This window comes from Bombina bombina, chromosome 7 (assembly GCF_027579735.1).
Source record: "Bombina bombina isolate aBomBom1 chromosome 7, aBomBom1.pri, whole genome shotgun sequence".
In the NCBI taxonomy this organism is placed as follows: domain Eukaryota; kingdom Metazoa; phylum Chordata; class Amphibia; order Anura; family Bombinatoridae; genus Bombina; species Bombina bombina.
The window spans coordinates 176641096-176654726 of NC_069505.1; the positions used below are offsets into that span (position 1 = coordinate 176641096).

Sequence of the window (13631 nt, forward strand, 5' to 3'; positions counted from 1 at the left end):
CATCGGCTTCTTCAAGCAGTGGTGCCCTCTGTTTAGGTTCCCTGTCTTGTCCCTTCCTTATCATCTGTGTACTCTAGTTGGGTATTGATTCCCAATAGTAATTATATGATCCGTGGACTCACCGTGTCATTAGAAAGAAAACGAAATTTATGCTTACCTGATAAATGTATTTATTTCTTGACACGGCCCGCCCTGTTCTCTTAAGGACAGGTTTTTTTAGTATGTTATAAAATTCACCTCTGCACCTTGTTGCTTCCTTTCTCTCCTTTGCTTCGGTTGAATGACTGGGGTTGGAGGGAAGGGAGGTGATATTTAAGAGCTTTGCTGTGGTGCTCTTTACCACCTCCTGCTGGGCAGGAGTGATATTCCCAATAGTAATTAGATGATCCGTGGACTCACCGTGTCAAGAAAGAAATACATTTATCAGGTAAGCATAAATTTCATTTTTTTCTTTCATGATTTAGAAAGAGCATGTCCCTTTAAACAACTTTCTAATTTGAATGAATGAGTAACTTGTATAGCGCTACACCGCAAACTAAATCGCCTCAAGGCGCTTTTCAGCCAGAAGCAGCCTGAGCCTTCAGAAAAGGTGGGTCTTGACAGAGGCGTAACTAGAAACTCCAGGGCCCCGGTGCAAGAATCAATAAAGGGCCCCCCCTCGGGTCATAGACATTCATAAGGACCAACAGTCACCTATGTGCACACACACATATGGCTTCTGCAATATTAATATTTCACAAGATATGCTGCTGGAGAGTGTACTTACTGGCACAGTATGTGTGATATATAAAATAAATATATATATATATATATATATATATATATACACACACACACACACATATATATACATATATATATATGTGTGTGTGTATATATGTATGTGTGTGTGTGTATATGTATGTATGTGTATATATATATATATATATATATATACATACACACATATATACATACACACACACAGGGGTTGAAAAAGTTTCCCAAGAACTAGTGGTTCCATGAAATTTCAAAGTGGTCCCATTTTTTAACTTCATATTTTTGCGTCGCAAAATGTGTAAATTTGATATTTCATGTAAAAATGGGAGGTAATTTGATATTTCATACATGCGTGTATTACACATTTGTATTAACAAAAATACACTTTCTATACACTCAAAAATAAGATGAAACTCTAAAAGTGCTTGAGAAAAACTCCTCCAGATCTTGTACACCTCTGCTTAAGCTTTTTTTTTTAAACAGTTTCCCTCAAATTAATACAATAAACCTAGAGAGAGTGAGAGAGAGTAAGAGTGAGAGACAGAGTGAGAGTCATACACAGAAGGAAAAGCAAGACACACATGCACAGAGGGGAGAGAGAGACAGAGACACAGACACAACACATACACACACATCACATACACAATCTCATACAACACACACACTCACCATACAAACCACACATCACACACACACACACACAACATACAAACCACACATCACACACACACAACATACAAACCACACATCACACACACACAACATACAAACCACACATCACACACCATACAAACCACACATCACACACACACCATACAAACCACACATCACACCCACCATACAAACCACACATCACACACACACACACACCATACAAACCACACACACACCATACATCACATACACACCATACAAAAAAGATATCACACACACACACTCTCATACAGTGCACACATCAAAGATACTCACACGCAGATAAAAGGGGAGAGAGTAAAAAAAGAAGGGGCAAAGAGAAAACAGTGTGTGTGCTAGTTAGCCCATCAAAAATAGTAAGAAACTATATTCTGGCAAATACACAAAATACAAGCCTAAACACTTCATTACAAAATTGTGACTATTCATATCACATAGCCTGCATTAACCCACTCGCAGGATTCTCTCTCTTAATCACCATTGCTGTAAAGGTGGATGCACTATTATCCCTGAGTATCATTGATAAGTATCTATTAATGACTATAGGCTTGCAACTAAGTTTAAGATGCAGTCTTAAAGAGACAGTATATACTACATTGAACAATAATAGTCTCAATTCTTATTAAACAATAGTCTCAAACTTTCAATTCTTATTAAACAATATGAGTGACTCCTACATGATAAGATTTCAATTGGACTCTGACTTAGTAAATAAGATGCAGTCTTAAAGAGACAGTATATACTACATTGAACAATAATATTCTCAATTCTTATTAAACAATATGAGTTACTCCTACATGATAAGATTTCAATTGGACTCTGGCTCAGTAAATAAGATGCAGTCTTAAAGAGACAGTATATACTACATTGAACAATAATAGTCTCAAACTCTCAATTCTTATTAAACAATATGAGTGACTCCTACATGATAAGATCTCAAATGGACTCTGACTTAGTAAATTATAAGAAATTATGAATGGTGACCCATAGTATGAACAATAACTAGGACATCAATATATTCAAATAAAAAAAAAACCTGTCTGCTCAAGAAACCAACATTTATCGTAAAATGGGAAAAGGAATTAAATAGAGAATTCACTGACGCCCAATGGCTTCATATTTTTTCTGAAACTAAAAAATTGTCCCTGTCTTTGGTGATGGTAGAAATTAATTATAAACTACTTTCAAGGTGGTATCTAACTCCCCATCGCCTACGAAGCATATTCCCTAACTCCTCTTCCCTATGTTGGAGACATTGCGGGGGTGGGTGGGTACTCTCTCACACATTTGGTGGTCTTGTCCACTTCTTCGTTCTTATTGGGACAATATAAATAGACATGTAGATAGAGTACTAGGAAGACCTATTACATTCACCCCTAGCTTGGTGCTTTTGAGTGATACCCCTAAAATATCATGCCTATACCGAAAGAAACTGTTGCATTGTATGCTTAGCTGCGCTAGGCGTTTAATTCCTAGGTTCTGGAAAAAAACTGCTCCTCCTACCTACAATATGTGGATCAATGAAGTGAGTCATATGCTTGAACTAGAAAAAATGTATTATGTGTACAAAGGGAAGCAAGATGTTATTGTGGACGTAATTTTCATTTGGGAACAGCAAAATAATGACACTATGACTAGGAGGGAGTCTACCATGTAAACTGACTTATCGAGATTTGTTTAACTAACATATGCCTTTATGAGACTTTCAATGGCTCGGTTTAAGCCGCCCTGGCTGTGTTTACAAGTTTAAAAACAATACTGAGCCCTCGCTTTAATTTTAGTCACACATGTGGTCATCATCTGTTCATTATCTGTACACTACTATTAATGATTTTCTTGTACACTTGTTCTGTTTTTGTTTTGTGTTTGTTTTTGAAAATAATAAAAATTATTTGATGAAAAAAAACAAAAACAAAAAAACTGTCTGCTATGTGTGCCGGCTTAAGAGACCACTCAGTCACAAGTAGTTCAAAGTAAGCAACACAACATTTACAGATAAACATGAAAAGACAAGAAAATGTAAGGCAAATGGGAAAATGATAGTGACACAGGGAGATGTTATCCTAACATCACTGAAGCATGGATCTGTCACTAACCGTCAGTCCACACAGGCAGGTTGCACTCAGCTTGCTGTTTTTAAGTTTCCGTTATAGCTGCAGTGCTACCTGCTATTTCCAGCCCTTGACACTCTCAGATACCGATCTCTAAGGCTCCTGCAATCTCCAGTTGACCCCATTCAGTTAGGGGTGAGCAACTTCAGCCCTGTTAAGTGGAGCTGCTTCATCCGACGGAACAGACACCTCCCCCACTACTGAAGGCAGATCTCACACGAAGAGGAGAGTCACAGTATTTGTCAGGAACTACCAAAGCCTATGATTGCCGGAATACTTTCTTATTGTGTTTTTTTTTTATTTTTTTAAATACTTTGCATAATGGTTCTTCATTTTTACAAAAATTAATAACCAGCTTTTAAAAAAGTAAAAGCGGGTTATTCATTTTTGTAAAAATGAAGAAACATTATGCAAAGTATTTAGTCTGAGCAGGGTCACTATAACCTGTCTGGTGTGCGGTAAAGCTATTGAGTGGTGGGCAATCTTCATAGCATTAAATTAAAATCATTGCCTTTATCAATCCTACAAATTCTGAATAAAACATTACCTACCTAATATAGGCTCTGTGAGTCCCCTGCTTTCCCACTGTCCCAGAAACATGAGGTACTGCTTCCCTCACTCTCTGACGTGCGGGAGGAACCTCCTTCAAGCTAGCTACACAAAGTTCACAGATAACCCCGCCCCCTCAGCAGCCAGCTCCACCGCCACACGACTGGCATGGGGATTAGGGCCGGGAAGGCATGCTGGGGGCCCCTGTCGCAATATTGGGCCCTTTTCGCAATCAGCGATTTGTTAAAGACGGCCTGTCAGTCATGCAGGCAGAAAAGTTTAAAAAAATAAATAAAATAAAAAAAATTCAATTTTTTTTTTCTGAAGCTGGCCCCCCTTTCAGGGGGACCTCCGGGGGCCCGGTCGCAACCGCGACTGCTGCACCACCGGTAGTTCCGCCCCTGGGTCTTGAGCTTCTTCCTGAAGGCTAGATGGTTTTCTTCTGAGCGGATGTCCACGGGTACCGCATGCCATAGCCGGGGTCCTTGGCCTGCGAATCTTCGTTCGCCTTTTGATTTGTAGAGGATCTTGGGTATGTGGAGGAGGTTCTGGTTTTCTGACCAGAGAGGGCGACTTGGGGTATAGTGTTTAATTTTGTCGCAGACGTATTTTGGGGCTTTTCCTTGTGTACATTTGTGGATGAGGCAGAGGGTCTTGAATGTAACACGATCCTTCACGGGTAACCAATGGAGTGTCTTCAGGGACGGGGTGATCAATTCCCAGGGTTTTTTTCCCAGTTACCATTCAGGCGGCTGTGTTCTGGACGACTTGCAGTCATGAGATTTGGTATTTGGGGAGTCCTAAGTAGAGGGAGTTTGCGTAGTCAAGTCGGGAGTTGATGATCATTCCAACTACAGCTGCAGTGTCTCCATCAGGGATGAAGGGGATTAGTCGACGTAGTAGGCGAAGAAGGTGGTGAGATCCGCTGACTACTTATCCTAATTGTGCGACCATTGTCATGTCTGAGTCAAAGATGACTCCAAGGCTTTTGGCTTTGGCACTGGGAGTGATGGTTTGTCCGAGGATGGTAGGTGGGTTGGATGTTATGCTGTGCTGTTTGTTTCGGTTTGCGTGGAGGAAGAGGAATTCTGTTTTGGATCCGTTGAGTTTGAGGGAGCTCTCAGTCATCCACTCATCGATCAATGAGAGGCAGTTTTCCAGGGCGTGCTATTGGTCTTTCTTGTTGGTGATGTGCAGGTAGAGTTGAGTGTCATCGGCGTAGGAGTTATAGAGCAAGTTCTGGTTGGAGTGGGCGGAAGTAGATATTGAAGAGCATAGGCAACAGGGGTGATCCTTGAAGGGCCTAGTTTCACTTTCTGGGGTCTGTTCTCTAGGAAGGATGCAAACCAGGGGTCCAAGTCTGCGACTCCGTCTACTTCTGTGAGACGAATTTACTTCCATTATCTAATATGCTTCATTCTTGTAATATACTTTGCTGAAAAGCATATCTAGATAGGCTCAGTAGCTGCTGGTTGGTGGCTGCACATAGATACCTCGTATGATTGGCTCACTCATGTGCATTGATATTTATTCAACAAAGGATATCTAAAGAATAAAGCAAATTAGATAATAGAAGTAAATTGGAATGTTGTTTAAAAATGTATTCTCTACCTGAATCATAAAAGAAAAATGGTGGGTTGATTGTCCCTTTAATACAAACAGTGCAGCTTGTGCATTGTCATTTGTGGTAAGTGCCTAGCAAATGCTTGTGACAAGGCAAGACAGTTAAACTTTAAAGGGACATTCTACCATAGAATTGTTATTGTTTTAAAAAGATAGATAATGCCTTTATTACCCATTCCCCAGTTTTGCATAACCAACACAGTTACATTAATATGCTTTTTACCTCTGTGATTACCTTATACCTAGGAACCTTCTTCCAGCCCCCTGATCACATGACTGTGCCTGTTTATTATCTATTGTCTTAAATTTAGTATTGTTTTCTGCTAAATCTTAAATAACCCCCTGTGCCTGAATACAGTGTTATCTATATGGCCCATGTGTACTTTCTGTCTCTTTGTGTTGAAAAGAGATTTAAAAAGCATGTGATAGGAGGCAGCCCTCAAAGGCTTTGAAATTAGCACATGAGCCTACCTATGTTTAGTTTAAACTAAGAATACCAAGAGACAAAAGCAAATTTGATGATAAAAGTAAATTGGAAAGTTGATTAAAATTCCTATCTGAATAATGAAAGTTTAATTTATACTAGACTGTCCCTTTAATGTAAACCCTCTAGCAAACTGGCAACAGTGTGTAGTGCTGAAAAGGGTTAATAACACTTCTGTAAATTGTACCTTAACAGGGCTAGAAAAGATATAAGACTATTTCTAGAGAGTACACGCCTGTGATGGAGGCACATAATAAAATGGGAATAAAATGATATAGCATAAAAACATAACTATGTGTATAAACATATAGATTTAGTTTTCTCAAATGTGTACCGCACTTGCACTATGTGATAAATACAAGTCAATCAGACTCTGCTTCTCCCACTCAATGCGTTTCACCCAACCGGGCTTTTTCAAGATAGCTAAAACTGTACTTAAATCAGTGAAAGAGCACAGCGACATTAAGGATCTTGTTATCAAAATTAGGATCCTAAAGGACCAGCAAAGTCTGAGGTACTAAAGGAATACGGAACTCCCTGATGTCAGAACCTTTGAGGAGGCATGGCTGAGGAATTGCCTCAGAAGATGGTTAACATCTGAGGGTGTCTGACTAAGTGAATAAAGCCACTCCCCCTATGTGATAGTAACTGGGAAGTGATCGGAGGTGTGCACCCAAGATATCACTCTGGATGGCAATCGACACTGGGAGGTATTCTGAAAGAAAAAGGCTTCTTCATACTGCGGTATACAGCCGAATGTTTACGGTGGGAGAATTCCACTAAACTGCAACCTGTGAGTATGTACTATACCGAGAGTATATATTAAGACAATATTCTCCTGGAGAGATAATCCATTTGCAACTTGAGCACAGGCTAAACAAATGAACAGTTACATTGAAATTTGGATCAACTAACGCTTATAAATATCTGAAACTTTTACTATTGAGGGAACAGAGAATTTGTTCCACCCTTTCTACTTTTTCAAGTGCAATATGAACTTGTAATGTTTTATAGAGCTGCACCTCAGTTTCTATTTTAAACGTCTGGTTTTAGTTTTTGAACATATGTTCAGAGTATTATGAAGGTTTTTATGTCAATAATGGCTATTGGATTTTAGGGTGCCTTGCCATATTTTAAAGTTATTATTATAAGACTTATTAAAGTTGTTTTTTAATCAAGTCACTCTTTATTATTGCTACAAGTAACCCCTCCAGCCTTGTTTCTAAAAAGCGCCACTGTACATTTCATAATTCTTTAGCGTCCATTTTTTAGTAACCCTTTAGAGAGAGGGTAACAAGTATACTTGCCAGTGAGTGAGGGGTAAGAGCTAGATATTATCGTTTTTTTCACAAAGTTAAGTTTAGGTAGGACCCAAGTCAACTACACACAAACAGCTGTAATACATTAATTAAAACAATAATTTAAAAACACAATTAATATAAGTAGAAAATTATATGTTTCTTACAGTTTCAGCTTATGTCATGTCTGTTTAATAAATTAAAGACTTTAATGGTTTAGGAAAACAAATAGATATAAATACCTGATCCACAGAGAAACAGAGAGGGTTTTCCCAAAGACTGGTCTAACCTGTAAAGAAAAGTCATTTTAAAAAGGCATTTAAGCTACTGATTTTAAGTAATAGCAACGTCCCTATAGTTAATTGTAACATTGTATTTTAATTCTTATTTCATGAAAAAAATTAACATGACAGCTAGTTTTATTAGGAATCAACTCTAATGATGTTTTTCTGCTTGTTGTAGGATTGCAGTGCAATTATAGGGAACAATGAATTCTGATGATTATTACAATACAGTGACATGTACAGAACCTTCTCTGCAGCTCCTTGATTCGGACCATCAGGTTAAGGTGACCCTGAGAATACTGTTCAATTACATCACGCACGTCATAGGGTTTTCTTGCTTGCTAGAAAGGAAAATATAGTATTATTATAAATCAGGCTTGAATCGCGTGTTGAATGCTTGAAACTACATTTGTTTTCTTAAAAATTAAACTTGCGAAATTACATATTATGTGCATTTTTTTCTCAGTAAATTTAAAATGTACACAGAATTCCAACAGTTTCTATATCACTTGCAAAACTGTATTTTAATCATTAAAACTATGCATCATTTTGTTTTTACTTAACAATAGCATTATAAGAAGTCTTGAACACGCATACATTTATCATGCATAGGCAGAGGCCTGTAATCAATCTTTTTGCCATTCAATCAAGAGCTGTATAGCTGTAGTAAGAAAATGATTCACAAAGCACGGTACATATATGTTTTTAAAGCTAACCGTGCTAATGCAAAGTGTAGAAAGAATTCTGATTGAAGCACTGCAATAACACGGGTATGCTAAGGTGCATCATGTGAGATAATAGGACATCAGATCCCTTGTTTTCTTATAAAAAAAACAGCAACAGTAACATTTAATGTAAACACATTTTAGCAGATATTAAGATGAAAGGCACAGTTATGAATGGTATGTCAAAAAAAATATTTCATGGCCATTCCTTCTTACGGGGGGGGGGGGGGGGGCTGTGGTCTCTCTTCTCCTAGGATACAACACACGCACAGTCCCAAACACAAACGGAAAAAACAGCCCTAAATGTATTATCATTCAATAAATTGTCAACAGATTATAACAGAAAAAAATACACTTTAAAATAAAATGTTACGACCATTAGATACAGTGTACACATTATATTATGTTACAGCTGATGACTTTCCCCTTCACATGAAGCCTACAGAGCACAAGTTCAGCAAATAATAACACACGAGCATTCTCATTATATTTGCTAACACAAACTAGAAATTTATGAAGCTATACTGTCACAATGGCCTGCAGGAAGTAACATCTAAGTCCATTTTAAAGCATAAATAAATGATACTTGATTCCATATACCGCAAGTAAATGAAACTCTTCTGAATCGGCAATAGTTACATACTGGGCCTAATCGCTAGCTTCTTTTTAAGCATTGGATCCTTTGGAACTTTGCTTTATTGTTTTTTTCATCTATTTTCACCCTTTTTAAAAAAATGATTTCCTCTTCTTATAAAGAACGTTGATACATTGTTTCTCATAGGATAGACTTGAAAGGGACAGTAAACTATATGTAATTACAAGACATTTCTGTTGTGTTGCTATAGAATAACATATCAGACAATTCTTATTTTTTTTTAACAGTAGCCAAACTCTATACATCCTTTGCCTTATTTGGAGGAGCCAATCTTGGCTTTAGTATGTAGAAGTCATGGTCATAAAGTTGGTATAAAGTACATTGTTTTGCAGTTGTTATCTTAATAAGCCATTAGGAACATATATGTAGCACAGTTAGCCTTTAGAAGTCAGCTGGTGCATTTTAAGGTCTGAGAATCAGAAATTGCTTAATTTTCAGAGTTAAATTACATGAAAAGGGAACAAAATAAATAACATACTACAAAATTGTTTCATTATGCATAACTAAACATTTTATATAAAATGTTTACTGTCCCTTTAATGCTTTCAAATGAAAACATTTTTTTTTTTTATTTCTATGTACCACTTGTTTAATTTTACATTACTCACTTTGTAGGTGCTTAGATAATGCTTTAAATAAATAATTATTTAAGAAAAAAAGTAGATGACTTTCAATTTTGAGTCTTCAGAGAATTACATTTTAGGATATCAAGAAAACGTATTCTTCTCTCCTTTTCCAGACTGTAAAATATCCCTTTTGAGAAGCCAGCACAGTGCTTTTTTCAGCTAATATTTATTTAACACGGAGGTTTCTGTCCCTAGAGCCGTCATGGTAAAATGATATAGTATTGTGATCTGCAATCCCAATAATGGGCTAAATTACAAGTGAAGCACAAATTTAATGTGCACCTGTAAACAGGCAAAATCTCCCGTTTACAGGTGCACGTTACATAACCAGCCATTACAAGTGGCTGGTTAATGCTACCGCAAGCTTGTGGTAGCAATTTGCGTTCAAAAAATTAACCAGCGGTCAAATCTCTGGTTAAATTAAAAAAGGTCCTCCATCTGCCCCCAAAATAAAGAGTTTTGTTAACTTTTATTATTAAAAATTATGACCATTTAAAAAAATATATATATAACTGCACAAAGCAATTATAAGGGGTTAAAGTGAACGGCTGTAAAAAAGTGCCTTTACATTGCGGTCTATGGGGACTGTGTTATTCCTATAAATATATATATGTGTATATGCTTATATTCAAATATATTTTAAATTTACAGCCCATCGTTGCGCGACTTTCCCCTTCGCTGTGCTAGGTTCTCTGCTGTGTCTCACAGCATGAGAAGAAGGTTCCCATTGTAGCCCATGAAAGAGTGCTCTCGTGAATGCAAAGCTTCCGTGCAATGCGAATGTGAGGTTGCATTCGCATTGCGCTCTACTGATATTACCAGCGCACATTTGCGTGGGCTGGTATTACAAATGGAGTGCAAATATATACTTGAAGTATATACTAATATACTTGCAGTTGTATCACTTCTGTGTCACTCATAACCAGGGTGGATAAAAATCAATGATTTTTTTTTATTGAAATCAATTTTTTTTTACATTTAAATAGAATTTTGTTTAAATAAAATGTGTTTTGAGGAAAAATCTATTTAAAGATAGTTTTCTATCTAATATACATTATAATCCAAAGCCTATGCATCCAGAAATAAGGATGATTAGTTTTTTTTTATTTTGTACCATGAGGTTGTATATTTATGGATATAATTTTTAATACTTTTTGTTAAATTAATTCCATTAATCCATGTTACGCTCTCCCAGAGGTTTCTGTAAGATTACTTTTTGACAATTTTTCTTTTTTGAAGATATTATCACATATTATTGGTTTTGTAGTTCTCATAACTGTGAATTTGTGTCTACAGAAATAACATGTTCGCATTGCACCTAACTTGTAATACCAGCGCACACTTGCGTGTGCTGGTATTACTGAGTGGAGCGCAAATATCGTGCTCGCAAAGCGATATTTCTTTCCTATGGCATGTAGAGTCCACAACGTCATTCCAATTACTAATGGGATATTCAACTCCTGGCCAGCAAGAGGAGGCAAAGAGCACCCCAGCAAAGCTGTTAAAGGGACAGTTTACTCAAAATATTTCTCCCCTTTAATTTGTTCCCAATGATCCACTTTACCTGCTGGAGTGTATTAAATTGTTTACAAGTAGCTCCTTTACCCTTATATTGGCATTTGAAATAGTTGATTTAGCATATGGTATCCCCACCTATTCTGAAAGTTTGTGGCCGCAAGTCCAAGCTATAGATAAGCTTTGTAAACACAGCCAGCAGAAGAAATTACACTCCCAGTGGGATATAGCAGAGATAAGATAATACAATGTTGATTTTCCATTGTTCTCTCCAAGTATTCCTGATTGTTTTATGGACAGATATAAGAAACAGAAGCATGTATATGTACACAATGTGATAAAGTAATGAGATCTGATTATACCTACAAGTTCAACCCATTTTATTAGGTTGTGGCTTCAAAACACAAAATCAGAGCTTTAATATACACAAATAAACCTTAAAAAGCTAATTTTCATATTTTTTTTACTCTGCAGTTGGTAAAAAAAGCAATTGTAAACACATTAAGGGAAAAACTATTTTACAGTATACTGTCCCTTTAAGTGTAACTTCCCTTACCCATAATCCCCAGTCATTCTCTTTGCCTCTGTCAATGGAGGATGTGCGAAGACGGTGTCTGAAGATATTTAATCTTTTTATGGGTACTTTTCCCTGCAAGCAAGGATTGGGGTCTAGCTGTGTCTACATCAATCTCTTTCCTAAGAGTACTGGTGGCTTTTAAGGTGGCGAGGTAGTCTTTGCTTTACTTCTAACACTTTTGCTACCCCTTTGCAGAAAGCCAGGGTTGCTTACTCTGTTCTTTCTTTTACTACAGGTCCCTGACAGGGAGGATTACTGGTCACACCTTAGTAGCTGTTATCTGCCCGGCAGCTAGATCCACAGGTAAGTGCCCTTTGCCTTCTAGGTACTGAAGTACAGCACTTTTGAGGTTAACCCTCAACTGGATCTATTTTTGGAGAAATTATCCTTATGGTTTGAGGGTAATGGTTATGGGCAGCTTTATTGGCACTATTATGTGTTGAAAAAAATGTTCATACTTTGAATTTATTTAACACAGTGAGACACTTAAGGGGTTATTGCCCTCCAAGGGGCAGGAGAGTTCACTTGGCTGAGGGAAATGAAGGATAAGGGATTATTACCTTCCCTTTATTGGTAACTTGGGCTATAGCATGAGAAGGATTGTGTGTTTTGACCTACTTTATTTTCTGTTAAGAGGTTTCTTTTTAGGGTAACTATTATTTTATATTTTATTCTTTTTATCTTTGGGGATAATACTGTACCTAAAGTACTATAAGTTTGTCATTTTTAGTGGGACCTGATTCTATAGGTATGGACTCAGGATCAATCTATTAATATGGATAAGTGCTTGCTTTGTTAAGAGGCCCAAATTACCCTTCCTATGCAATGCCGTTCCACTTGCTTAGCAAAGACTTTGTAATTTAAAGACAAGTTACTCCCTTCTGAGCCAAGTGTCTCTCAGGATGATGCCGTGCGTAACATGCCTCAGCTTTCTCCTCAAACGTCCCAAGCCTTAGTTGTTTCTAATACTGTGTCTTCCTCCTGGGGGTGTTTATATACCAGGAGATTTTGCCGCACAAATAATGTCTGCAGTATCTGTGGCTTGGTCTGCTTTTCCTCCACCGGGTAAGCGTAGGAGAAAATGTAGACATTTGTTTACTGGTAAGGTTTCTGACCTTTCTAAATCTGCGCTGGTCAACCTTTCCCATATGTCTGATGAGGAGGATACTTCTCAGACTCTGACACTATGGGAGAAAAATCTTCTGAATCTTAAGAACTTAATTTCCGCTTTAAGCTGTCAACCCAAAGAAGTCCTCTAAACTTAATAGAGTTTATGATTCTCCAATGTCTGAGGATGTTTTTCCTTTTCTAGACAAGATGTCTGAAATTATAGCTCAGGAATGGGATAAGCTAAAGTAGAGGGAGCTATCTCTACTCTAGCTAAAATAACTACCATTCCTATAGAGGATAGTTGTTCCTTTAAGGATCCCATGGATAAGAAGCTAGAGGCTTACTTAAAAAAAGATGTACATCCATCAAGAACTTAAGTGGTAACCTGCGGCAAGTATTGCTACGGTTGCGGGAGCAGCATCTTACTGGTGCAATGCCTTCTGATTTGATATCAGAGGAGACTACAAAAGAAGAGATCCAAGATAGGATGAAGGCTCTTAAAATAGCCAATACCTTTATCTGTGATGCCAACATGCAGGTAATTAGACTAGGAGCTAAGTTGTCTAGCTTCACTGTCCTAGCTCGTAGAGCTCTGTGGTTAAAATCTTGGTCAGCTGATGTT

The 13631-nt window shown here is 37.4% G+C and overlaps 1 protein-coding gene across 3 annotated transcripts in view; it reads right to left on the minus strand.

Annotated features, from left to right (window-relative positions):
* Nucleotides 1-13631, minus strand: part of KCNQ1 (potassium voltage-gated channel subfamily Q member 1) — a 507180-nt gene that overhangs the window by 19201 nt on the left and 474348 nt on the right. For all 3 annotated transcript variants that reach the window (XM_053720436.1, XM_053720437.1, XM_053720435.1), the window contains 2 exons: nucleotides 8048-8142; nucleotides 7760-7806 (listed from right to left, as the gene is read on the minus strand). In XM_053720436.1, the coding sequence (XP_053576411.1) occupies nucleotides 7760-7806; nucleotides 8048-8142 (142 nt within the window). The remainder of the gene's footprint in view (nucleotides 1-7759; nucleotides 7807-8047; nucleotides 8143-13631) is intronic.